Source organism: Plectropomus leopardus, chromosome 11 (genome assembly GCF_008729295.1).
Source record: "Plectropomus leopardus isolate mb chromosome 11, YSFRI_Pleo_2.0, whole genome shotgun sequence".
Lineage (NCBI taxonomy): Eukaryota > Metazoa > Chordata > Actinopteri > Perciformes > Serranidae > Plectropomus > Plectropomus leopardus.
Genome location: NC_056473.1, coordinates 26,069,149 through 26,082,222, shown reverse-complemented (window position 1 = coordinate 26,082,222; position 13,074 = coordinate 26,069,149). Strand labels below are relative to the sequence as shown.

The 13,074-nt window shown below is 38.2% G+C and overlaps 1 protein-coding gene across 3 annotated transcripts in view; it reads left to right on the top strand.

Annotated features, from left to right (window-relative positions):
• Positions 1 to 281: 281 nt before the first annotated feature.
• LOC121950014 (serine/threonine-protein kinase WNK1-like) overlaps positions 282 to 13,074 on the top strand; it is a 39,143-nt gene continuing 26,350 nt past the window's right edge. For all 3 annotated transcript variants that reach the window (XM_042495914.1, XM_042495912.1, XM_042495911.1), the window contains exons 1-2: positions 282 to 484; positions 3,436 to 4,683. In XM_042495914.1, the coding sequence (XP_042351848.1) occupies positions 3,898 to 4,683 (786 nt within the window). In that variant the 5' untranslated portion in view covers positions 282 to 484; positions 3,436 to 3,897. The remainder of the gene's footprint in view (positions 485 to 3,435; positions 4,684 to 13,074) is intronic.

The window sequence follows — 13,074 nt, the reverse complement described above, 5'->3', positions numbered from 1 at the left end:
TTTACCCAAAAAAAATCTTACATGAACATACCCCAAAAGGATTATTGTGCTTATCATATGATCTAGAATCTATTAATTCTATTAATGGTTAATGATTTGATTCACATGACTTCTGATTGTAAGGATAAGCTGCATGAACCCATTGTCATAAGGAAATCATGCAAAATTGATAGCCTGAAGCTGCTTCAAAGTGATTTATGTACGTATGTATGTGTGTGTGTGTTGTGGTTATGAGGTCATTCTTCACTGGCGCAGGCGCTTTCGGAAAAACCCGTTTCTTCGTCAATATGTAGCAACTGCGCCGCTTGTTTGTAAGCGAGCCCTCAAATCGCAACATTGATATTCACTTACTGGGTAGCTTATCTGCCTGGCATTTAAGGGTAGTGTACATGTATTCCCGTTTACATATGCGAAGACGGATTAACGCTGTGAGGACAATTTCAACGCCGATGACCGTCAGTTGTGTTGTGGATACGATATTGAGGTAGGTCGCTCTCTGCCACCCGGCACCGCTCTGTGCTAGCTAGCGCATGAAGGGCTATGTTGCTACCTGTTAGCAAAGACGACGCTGAAGTCAGCTTCCGATTCATCACTACCGAGTCAGCAGTTAAGTGGAGAGTTAAGGGCGAAGAAACTAATTTTGCTTCAGCGACATATTCTGGGTTTTTTTTAACCTTTTTGTTTTGTGAAAGCAAGTTAGAGAAAGCCCCGATGATATCCGAAACACACTTTAACAATGTAAAGTAAGATTTCCCTGTTCTTCACTTGTAGATCACACATTAAACCAAATCAAGACTTTACACTTAAGATAAGTCAAATCTGAACCTAGAAATGCCTAAAACTATTTAAAACACAGTTTCAGACTTGTGAAACCTTTTTTTATGTGTGAAAACGAAATTAATGGATGATTTTGTTCAGTTTTTATATATTGACTACAAACCAGGTCCAGATCAAATAGTAGAAAGTTTTCACTAATCTGAAACTGTGTTTTAAATAATGTTTAGCCTCTTTGGAATAATCTAGTCCAGATTCGACCCTTCTAAGTAGGGGTTGATTGATGTTTTTTTTAGGGCCAATACTGATATTAGATGAGTGATTAGTAATTAATGAGACTGATAACTAATATTTGGAACCAATGTGCGTTTACAACGAAAATTAAGTTTTTTGTCAATATTTAGTATTTGAAATATAACAAACCCCAACACAAAATGTTAAAGTTCCCAGCAACTTTTTTGTAAAGTGAAAACTTAAATTAAAAAATAATAAATAAAAATTTCTCTCTGAGGTTTTACAAAATAAAAGTTCCTCCCATGCTGACACTTCATTCGCACTTTTTAACTAATTTGATCAACTTTAAAGTAAAGTGCAGATGCAGATAATCAGCAAAATGCCAAATATCAGCCCCGACAACTGACCAGGCCAATAATCTGTCCACACCTACTTCTACGTATAGTGGATTTCAAGAGACCAGTGGTCTAGATGTGAAAAAAGCATCTTTTTTTGCATTATAATAAATAGAATATAGATTTCACAAATCTCGAGTTTGTGTTTCAAATAATCTTAGGCCTTTCTTGGTCTAGGTTTGACCTGTCTAAGTATAGTGGTAATGGTTTTCACAAATTTAAGAGGTGCAAAAGCCTAGAGAGTCTGTCTCTAAACACCCTTAGCTCTCCCCTTAAATGCTGAATGGACGCTACGAATCGGAAACTAACTTCGGTGTCGTTGAGCAATGCTAGCCTCACCAAATTGCGGCTAGAAATTATAACAAATGTTATATAGATGCTGTATCACCCAGTCACAAATATTCGCCGTTAACAAACAATGTAAAATATAAATTCAAAGTGCGTAGAAACCGCAAACGAAAGCGCTAGCGTTGTGAGCGCGTAAGATAATACGAAATTGAATGGTGACAGCCGGGAGGTGGGTCTAGCTTCTTAGGCCGTGAAAATGACCAGCCTAGCTTAAATTAGCTAGCTAGGTAGCAGTGGCGCTATTTCTCGGTGCCTTGTAGGTTTCCAGCTGGCGTCATACCGGACCAACGTATCCGGTGTGTTAGCACAGCTCGTAGTGTTAATCATTCAAGAATGGAAACTGGCACTTGATGCGGTGAAGTTGTCAATAAAGAGTAACATAAACGCTAGTGTTAGTTGCTAACGGTTACAGATGCGTAAAAAATGGCGACAGCGGCTCTGTGAAATGACTGACGTTAAGCTGAAATGCTAAAACGCGGCGGAATATGATTTTAAAAGACGTGACGTGGAAATCATTCATCGCTGGTTAACGTCTCAGTGGTTAAACATTAGCTAACGCCGGCTAACTAGCTCCGAGCTAGCGATGCTCGTTAGCAAGCTAACAAAGAGCCGTTGCTCCTCCTTGCTTTGTATGCTCGATGTTGCCTTTTCAAATGGCTGTGTTTATCTCTTATGAGGCGGCGAAGACATAGGTACGTAAAACGATGCTTGCTTTAATAAATATGTTAATTAATTTATGTCCCGCAGTCGTTTCTCTCTGTTATCGGGATGTTATTGCTGCTAACATGACCAGGTTTAGTTCTGATATTGTGGTTTCCTACGCTGGTAATGGCTGCAACCATGGCAGGTTATAGATGATATGATACCATTTTAATGTCAAACTTGCACATTTAAAGGGCCATTATTGACACGTTGCAAAAATAGTCATGCTGCATGACATTGCTCTTTTGCATCTACAGTTTAGATGTTGGTGTATTTACATTTCTGCAGATTTAACGTTGCACTGAAGCGATTATAATAATGTACCATTACATTTATTACCATTATAGTTTATAGGCAACATTCACTGACCATATTAGTAGCGTTGTATGTGGTTTCCTGTTAATACTGGGGACTGAGGAAAATTCAGCATTCAACTGTGCTCAATTAGTTACTTGTGGTCCTTAATAAATGTGAGGCATTGAGAGGTTAGTGTGTCATTCTGAAAGGCTGCAGAACACATTTTGGATTTGTGCCACATTTTATACTTATCTATGCTTATCTGAATGATACATGTAATAAAAATAAGTGCTTAATGCTTACTTACATATAAGCAGAATGACATAACAATCTGGTGCAGCTGTAAAATACAGTAAAATTGTGTTTTAGGACCTTCACTGAAGCATGTGCCTTGCATGATATGTCCTTGGGACAGCAAATCTTATCGAGGGCGTGCATAAAGACCAATTTTTCACTTTTTTCACAATTGGGTGCAGAACTGTAGGCAGTACACTGCACTAGATAAGTATCCTTGTGTCTGTCAGCTGTGTTTCTGATAAAAGCAGTGTTATTAAACTTTATGTGTACTGTCAATTCTACTTGTGAACAATTTGGCTTGCCTCTTGCAGATCTTGTTGACATTTGACATAATGTTGGTTACTTTCAAAAACGTGAGACAGCTTTTTTTCTTTTTTTCCCCTTGCAGATAAACTGGACTGGACCACATTCCAAGTTTCTGGCCTTCCTGCCTTTGCCTACAGTAGGAAGTTTATTGCCTGTTGTGGGCTGTGCAAGTTTGTTCCTCACCAGTGATTCCTTATGCTTGATAGAAGCTGCACCCTGTGTCTGACAGGATGGATGGTGTGGACTTAAAGAGACTTGTGTGTCAACATCAGCACTCTGTGTTCTGCTGTGGTGTTCAATCTTATACCATTTACAAGAGAACACCTCCCATCCTACACCTTCAAACTCTGCACGATATATATAAAGACCGTCTTTGAGCAATAAAAAAGACAGCTGGAGATAGAAGTTGTAAGATTTTCTATCTTTTTTCTTTTTAAGGCACAGATCGATACTGCTTATATAAGCCTATATGGCAGACATGGGAGTATCCTTATTTTAATTTTTTCAGTTAGCGTACCCCCTTACTCCTTGTGTGGGTGGTGGGATGTCGGAAAAGCCAGACGACAAAATGGTGAAGTTCCTGGCTCCCCCTCAGAAGAGTGGAAATGGCCCCAGTTCTGGTTCAGATTCGATGGTAAGCGAGTGCAGGCCAACGGAAGTGAGACGCCGCCATCACACCATGGAGCGTGATCGATGTAACCCTGAACACCGTTTCCTGCGCCGCAGTGTCATCAGTGATTCCAATGCTACAGCATTGGCCCTCCCTTTGCCCAGCAAGATCCCCGTCCCTGCACCTCAACGGGTTCAACCACGAGAAGCCGTCCCCCAGCGGCAACAGACTACCGCTGCTCATTTGCCGCGGGCTGAACCGAGTTTAGCTCGTAAAAAGTCTGCTGAAAGTGGAAGAGGAGGACAAGAGAGACAAGAAGTAGCTAAGGTGGATGTTGTGCCTTCAGAGCAGGAACCTGCCAATGTACAAGATACCTGCGATGGCGAGGTGGTGGTAGCAGCTCGCGCCGCACCAGGCTTAGGAGCAGAATTGCCAAGTCAAACAGAACCTGAAGGCACTGCTGAGGTGAAGGCACATCATGAAGAAGAGGGGGAGGAAGAGGATAAGGATTCTGCCAAGGCACGAGCGGAGGCAGAGCAGAGAGAAGCGGAGAAAAAAGTGCAAGATGACATCGAGGAGGCAGAGACCAAAGCAGTGGGAACATCACCTGATGGGCGTTTCCTGAAGTTTGATATAGAAATTGGACGTGGCTCCTTCAAGACTGTCTACAAGGGCTTGGACACTGAGACCACAGTGGAGGTGGCTTGGTGTGAGCTGCAGGTATGAAATTGGGATAATCTTTGCTTTTATTAGTTTGATTCATTGCTGATTGCTATCAGTTTCTATCAGTTATGACTGCTCCTTAATTGAGTCACCCTGAGTGTTGCATTCCTGCTGCAGGTGTCATCAGGCTGCTTGCCTTTATTTGGCCTAAGCATGACGGAGTAGAGCCAAAGCAGTTTCCTTTCTCACTGTTACCTGACTACTGCCTATGTCATTTCCTTTTTTGAGAGACACGGCTAGTATTTCCTTTTTGATTGTTTCGTTTTGCATTCGTCAGCAAAGCATACCAAAAAAAAAACTTCCCATTTTTTGTTTTATTTAGGTCAGTTCAGTCCATACTGGTTGACATGACTGCCCTTAATACTGAATGTTGTCAATAAAGAGTGTCTATTTCACCATAAGAAATTGGCAAATTACCAGAACTTGTCAAGGCTTGTACAATTCATGTTAGGAAAACCATGACTAAGAGATACCAACACACAGGAAATTACCTTAGACTAAATTCAGGGAGGGTTCCCACAAATCCTTATAAAGTCTTAAAATGCATTAAATTCATGAATCCAAAATTAAGGCTTTAATTTGTATTTAAATGTCTTAAATCAATCTTTCAAAAGTCTTAAAAATGCTAATATAATGAGAGGAGGATAATATGAATACATTATTCTGAGTTTGCATTGTGAAATCTGAAAAAATATTCAGTAATGTCGTGCAAATCCAGAAAGAGGACAGACGACACTCATATACGTTAACCACATCCAATCAAATGAAAAATTAACACATTTTTTTCAAGACAAACCAGAAAGATACTTTAATAACAATTTTTTTCACCGTTTTCCACTTGTTCCATGCCAGAAAGTTTTTTTGTGTGTGTTTTTTTTTTAACAGCATTTGAAGTAGATAATCTAACTTCTTAACGTCACCAAAAAAATAATGTTTTATGTTGAAGTAGATATTTGGGAAAAATTGTCCCTAATAAGTAATTGATGTCAGTTTGTGGTTTTTATATTCTCAGCTTTGGTTATTGTAAAATTGATCTGAAATGTGACTTTGAGTGGTAATACAAAAACTTAAATCTAACCATCCCGAAGCTGTAGGAACCCTGTTCAGGTTAGACTTTGTTTCATGGCACTGGTAGTATATAGAGTTGATGTAGTCATGATAATGATTTTCCTTATTCTGTTTTCAGACTCAGGGAGGGCATGATATACCACTTAAAAAATCTAATAAATGTCCCCTAGATGTGTAGAATTAACTAAATAATTCTTTAGAAGTTATAATTGAACAAATTCTTATTGGAAAGAGGTGAGATTAAGTATTTAGATTATTTTAACAACTTTTGAAGATATGGCATTTCTAACACTCCATTAGAGCAAAAATGCCATTAGTGATTATTATTCCAAGGGCTAAATATGGCACCAGTTTAAATTAAAGTATTTATTTTGTCTTAAAATATACCAGTGAGCCTTATTATACATGAGTTAATTAATGAGCCTGTTTCATATATTTAAATGCAGTTTCCCTGTATTTAAGAATCCAGTTGCTTTTAATCTGCTCCTACCCAGTAGTTTGGGGATTTCTTTAAAAATACTGTTAAAATTTTTTTAGCTGCGCTGTCTGTCCAGTTCAAGCAGCAACACGGCCCAACGCAAAGTTGACCTCATTCACCACATGAATGTTTGCTTTTACCGTCACGCTTTCGCCCAGTCACGAGAGGCAGAGGCCTCACACGGCAGCACATACAGCCGTGGCTACACATGCACGCTGGTTTCAGAACAATGTGAAGATTACAGACACGTGCCCCTCCCCCCTCACACAGACCGAATCACGCGCATGCTCACTGCATTCCTGCTCTGAATGCTTGTGTGAATGTAAAGTGGGTCACATTCCTGACAGAGGAATCTCCTGTGTGAAGTGCAGCAGCCTGCCAAGGCCTGCTGGTAAACTATCAGTCCACCCTCCGCTCTTTAAACTTTCTCACATTTTCTCATATTTCTGCATATTTTAACCACATTTAAGCTAAAGTCACAAAATTTAGATAACCCTTCCGACCTCCTACCTTGGTGAAACTGTAAGTTAGCCTACTAAAACTTATTTTTGTTTGATCTTTATCGTACAGGATTTTTTCTGCTGAGCTTAAAGCATTTGCCAACTTTTGTACAAAAAGCTATGTGAGCTTCTATATTTTTTTTACCTTGCCACTGTGATTACTCTTAATTATTTAATAGTATACATTTGACTTCATCATTGGCAAGATGCTTTGTTGTGGTCATATACAAAGTAGATGTTAGATCAGTGCTGAACCTCTTTGCTAATGATTGTTAAGTATTAGGTCCGTAACTAATGATTAATGAACATCACAAGTTAACATAAAAAATACCCCAAAGAGATTTGTGATTTTCTGTTGATAGAGTGATTTATTGGACATTGGGTGACTAATCAGTATGTTATGGGACAGGGAAAGTTTCTTGCAGTCTTTTGTGAAACCAAAATTTAGCCATGTCTGATTTGAAGGATACCATTTCCACTTTAAGGACTTCCTAAACTTGGTATAGGATCAAATTGAACCTCTGTTCGATTCATTGCAAAGTGGTGAAAGTCTTACAGTTGAACGAGAAAACTTAAATTCGCAGCGTTCGGAAATATGACCATGTAACCTGATACTCTCATTCCCCTTTGTTCCTCTCTCAACTCCAGAGTTTCAGTGCTAGAAACTGTTGACACGAGAAGCTAAAATCCCCTCTCACATGGCTGTTAAAGCTGTGTCATGATCCCTCAAGAGCTAGTCTTGCAATCCCCATATGTCTCGAGGACATATTTAGAGGAATGCAATCTTAAAATACATTATTTTCTGTATTTAGTTTTAAAAGCTGTATGCTGTTTTTCAAAAAGTGACATAATTACAGCCAGTTTTTCTAAAATCTTTTGACAATAATTGAAGTATAATGACCATTTTTTAAAAGTTTTTTTTCTTTTGATTGTATGAAAAATGCAATTACTCTCCAAAAAGCAAATTGTCTCAAACAAATTTTAATATTGCACTGTTTAAGAAAGAAATAAGGGCTCATCTGGTTCATTTGCGTTTTGTTTCATTTCCTGTTGATGCAAGAATCTGTGATGCAGAAAGTAATTAGCTTTACCACTTGTTTGTTGACTGGGAATTTGGTGTTAAGTGAAAGCAACAGAACGTTTGCCTGTATGCTAATGAAACAAGTCCGACAGGTTTTTCCTCCATAAGATCCTTTAAATCTTCCTTAAACATGCAAATAATTCCAGAGCTGCACGCTGTCCTGGGAGTCTGTAATGATCATTACTATAATACATACGAGAAAACCACGGAAAATGGTTTGCTGTTCTAGGATCCCTACCAGTAGTGGGAATTTAAATGTAAAGTTTGACTCAAAGTGTGGCACAAACACATTTTAACATTGTTCTTTTATGCATTACATTTATTTGTCAGGGAACCTGTACAAAACTATCTATCTATCTTTGAATTTTTCATCTACGTACAGAGTAGGTCCTTTTCCATGAAGTCCACCATGTTGCTCTTAGGGTTGGGCGGTATGGATTTAAAATAATATTGCAATATTTTAAGGCTATATTGCAATACACAATGAATATCTTGATTCTTTTAAATGTACTTTAAACTAATGTGAACTACTAAAATACAAAATTATTGAATGAACTGCAATTACAAGAAAGTTAAATAAAGTAGCTGTTGTTTAATACACTGCTGTTATAATACCATTTAAAAAATATGATTATAAGGAAGTAAAAGTACTTTAATAATGAAATTTTAAAAAGTATTGTTATAATTAAATGACTCAGAGTAGGACTCATGATGTTTTTATTTTTAAAGGACTTGGCTCGTCTCAGAACGAGTGAACCAAAACGCTCGTTGCTTATAAAAACAACTTGACAATCTATACTTGATGTACGTGAGATAGTCTTTTTATTGCACGTGGAATAAGCTGCGATATGTCGAGTATATTCGATACATTTTGCCCGCCCCTAGTTGCTCTATAGTAGCCCAGAATGGACAAACCACACACTGGCTTCAGACAGAGCTATGTGTTTTGGGTTTTCATATCAGATACCATAGTTTTTTTTACGCTTGGCACACAGGAAAAGTGCTAGATGCCACTAAATTCAACACACTGGACCTGAAAGACCCTGGTTTATGAAGATGAAATGACTCTTTATCTCAAATTAATAGAAATTTGTTTCAGAGGAATGCTGTCATGACCTGAAGTCTTAACACTTGTGGAAATTTATGACCAAAAGTCATGACAAGTTCTTCAGTAGGTGGAGACCTTTCCCTCTGGTTCACAGTGATCCAGACAAACCAACGAGTCCACTTTGCCCTTCTTCAACCTATTCCCCAATCAAGGCTTGAAGCCTTAGTGTGTAAAGTTTGGATAAAATGTCCTGGGGTTATTCAGTCTGAGCGGCCATCTGTCCACAATCGTCTAAGAATTTCAGGCGTCCACCCTTCTCACCCACCCATGAACCCACACATTTGTTTCAGATCTCACATTGCAGGCATGTCTGAACGATAAGTAGGTCACCACATAGAGGAAGTCAAGGGAAAGAAAAGAAATAAATTTAAGAGCCTCCCCTTTCTTTCTCACTCGTCTATCCTCAACATGTCATCTTCCGCTCGCTTCCTCCCCACCTCCTTCCTCTCCAGCACTGACTGTAGCCAAACACTGATAGATGGGGAAGAAACTCCACACATCCTTTAGAAACTGTCCAAGCTGCCTGTCCAGCTGGCTCATGGCATCTGCTGGAAGTGACGCACCATGCACAAGTAGTTAAACACAGTCTGTAATTATTCTCCATGGTAGGTGGTCTTTAGGTTTAACGTAAGATTTTACTATTAATTATTTAAATTTGTAAGATACAACAAATCAGCGAAGAAACCTCAGATTTTGTAAAATTAAATTCCTATTGTGTTGTCAGCACATCCCTCTGAAACTAGTAAAGAGTTTAGCAAAAGCTAACCAGTTACTGTCCAGCAGCAATATTTAAACCATTTACTTGCAGTAATTTATTGAAAGACATTATTACGCTAGCTATGAGAGTGCTTAATATCTATTGCTTTTGTCCCACAACAGCTGTATTGCTGTATGTTTAAATGCATTAAAGGCTGTGCACTTTGTTACAAATAGTTTTATGTTTGTTTATTACGCTGACAGAACATAAATGCAATGAAATGCATTAGTAAGAATGGGTGCGTCAATTAAAAAAAAACAAAAACAGCAGGGTTGAATACCGGCTTTGTGCATCACAGCACTCAAAATAAATCAAAAAGCATGCGTGACATGGTGTCCTGGTTCCCTACTGACTAATTGTGGAGTGTTATGACCTTTCATGATGATGTTTGAAATTACTGACCCAGATTTTGAGAATGACTGTCAATTCTGACCTATATTTCATCACCTACAATTATTGGTTAAATGTGGGGTTTTTTTTGTAGGAGTGTGGATATGACCACTTTGCCCACATATTATCAGGCATGTTTTCATGGTTTTCTATACCAGATAAAGCTGTTTGTACTCGACATAGATCACCAGTACTTATCTGGTGTATAATTTACAAAAAGGAAATTAACAATTTTAAAAACTATTGGTCAGAATTATTGTGGTTATTTTCTCAAATTACGCAGCCCTATTTTTTTTATGCACGGGCTTTATTTATTTGAGCCAAAATATGCTTTGCCTGTAACTACCAAAGATCTTTCATGCTTGACCAAAGCATTCATTGGTCATTTGATGTTTTTTAATAGCTTTTATAAGTGGCACAAAATTACATGGACTACAGAAGGAATGAACTTAATGTGTTTTAAATTCTATGCGTGTAATCTGTGTATTAATGTGTGAATAGGCTTTTTCTAGATAAAGCCAGTTTCAGGTCATTTTATTTCATTTATAAGGACAACATATATTAATCAACATGTCTGTAAATGTGACAGTGTTAGCCATTAGGCTGATTTTCTACTGTAGTCCTTTGGCAAGATGTTTTGAAACGTGTAAAATGATCAAATTCACATAACAGTGGCAGCAGGACACCATATAGACAGCGACAGCAAACAGGAACTCACAAGACAACACACGCCATGCAAAGCACCCTGCTGCAAAAAGAAAAGTATACATGTTATTGGATACACAGACTATAAGACGAACATGTCGTGGTTGTCTTCCAAAAAAGCAGATTTTTAAGCAATGTGATTTTAATCATTCATTGTGGTTGTCTTAATGCCTTTTTTATCCCCTCTTTGCTCTATATGAAGGGGGAGCCTTGTTGTCTTTTCTAACACCATCAGATTAGATGACTAGTCACACTGACAGATGTGAAATGGCCTGGATGCATCATGCATTCTTATGCTGTGTGTTTGACTGACAGTCACATGGTGATCCTTGGCCTCACTGCCACGTCTCAAAGTGTCAGGGTAGCACATAAAAACGCTTGTCCACAGAGAAATACTGCACTTAATGCAATACCTAAGTAGCATTTAGGGTGTAACTGTTTAACGTGGCATCTTAGCTTGCTTTCAGGTCCATCAGTTACCGAGATCTCAGCCAACCGTAGGGGATCTTCTAGCAACTCAGTGTCAACCACAGAGCAGAGCTCAGAGCAGGGACCTGACAGAGCCAGCCCTAGGCATGATCACAGGCTTTTTTCACTGTCTATTTTTAGGATTGTTGAGTTATTTATGATGGCCTTTGCCTAGGAGCAGTATTTTCTGTTCTGCTCTGGTGATACTGTAGTTAACTTGCATTAGATGTGATTCACATTCGCTGAAAAACGGCTCAGCTCATGAAGTTGTTTAGACAGTGTTAGGGCTTGGCAATTATGGTTAAATAATAATCACCACAATTCTGTTAGCAGCATTTTTGAAAGTGTTATATAACATGGCATGGTCAAAATCACATAAAAAATGAAATAGATTTTCAGTGCAACGAACCATGTTCCACTGTGACGCACATTGAAAAAAAAGAAAAACTTCAGTAATTAATTGTTTGTTGTAATATATATAGTCACAGTTGTTCATTTGGATGATGTTAGTATCATCACAGCACAATTTGGATGAAAGATAACATATTACAGCAAACTATCACCCTGTCCTATGTAATTTCGTGTCCTATATTGTTGGACTATGACTAGGCCTGGGTAATAAATCAAAGTTGATTTATTGCTTTGCTGAAGCAATGGGATCATGGTTTCAGATAAGTTTTGTGCTGACTCTGCAAAGATGATTAAAAAAGTGCTGATAAGTCTGATTTGGAAGATATTAATAATAAGATTTTAAGTGTTAGTTAAAGTGTTGAAGTAATTCAGCGTTCCTCATGCACCCTTATGTAAATTAAATGTATGTATATATATATAATTTTACACACACATTGCACTACTGTATCTTCCCATGCACTCTTATCTCACTTTTATCGCTCTCAGAGGCTCCATAAGGGCAGTTTTCCACAGCTGAGAGTTATGATATCGCAGGCAGTGGTGGCAACACAGCTATTTAGTGAGCTGACTCATGCCCACTCTGTCAGATGCTGCTGTGATTCAGCTGCAGCTGCTGTTGCGTGCTTGCCAGGTTAGGTTTTTAATTTACAGACATTTAAAGCCTCTCCCTCAAAATAGTTTGAAGAATATGATGATACTGTCGACTGTAGGAAAATATGGACACATGATCTGTGAAAGCATTTAAACGGTTTTGATGGAACGTTTTGAAGTAATGCTTTAAGGCCTGATGTTGGGTTTTAACATGCTGCACATCAATAAATTATTTAAGCCAGATAATTAAATTCAAAGATGGGGTTATCCTGAGTGGAGTTGGGGTGAGATAAGCAAGCCACATCCACCTCACCTTAGGGCTGCTCGATTGTGGCAAAAATACTAATCATGATTGTTTTGATTGATATTGAAATCAGTTATTTAAAGATTATTTAATATATAAATATCAATATATGGTTTCTACATGTGAAAGGAGAGAAGGAATAATGGTGTGGCAAAGTTTTCTTAATTATACTCCTGACAGAAACAGAAGCTCTTTATAATTCTGGTGGATTAAATTCAACAGAAATATTCTCCAAAAACATTGGAGAGCGGTGAGGTAAAACTAGTGTTTCTGGCGACTGTGGATGGGAGAAGCAGCAAAATATATTTTAGCCACACAAAAACAGGACAACCTAAACTTCTTTACGCTAAATGTAGACTATTTTCACCGTGTTACCTTGCTGTCAGGCCCTTTACAACAGGAAACTGAAGCCATCACATTATGCTCTTAATAAATAAATAAATAAATCTGGTCTTCTGTTGCTGGATAGTTTGTGTTATTGTATAACTTTCACAAGCGAGTTGCATTGGTTTTCTTGTCTGCCTATC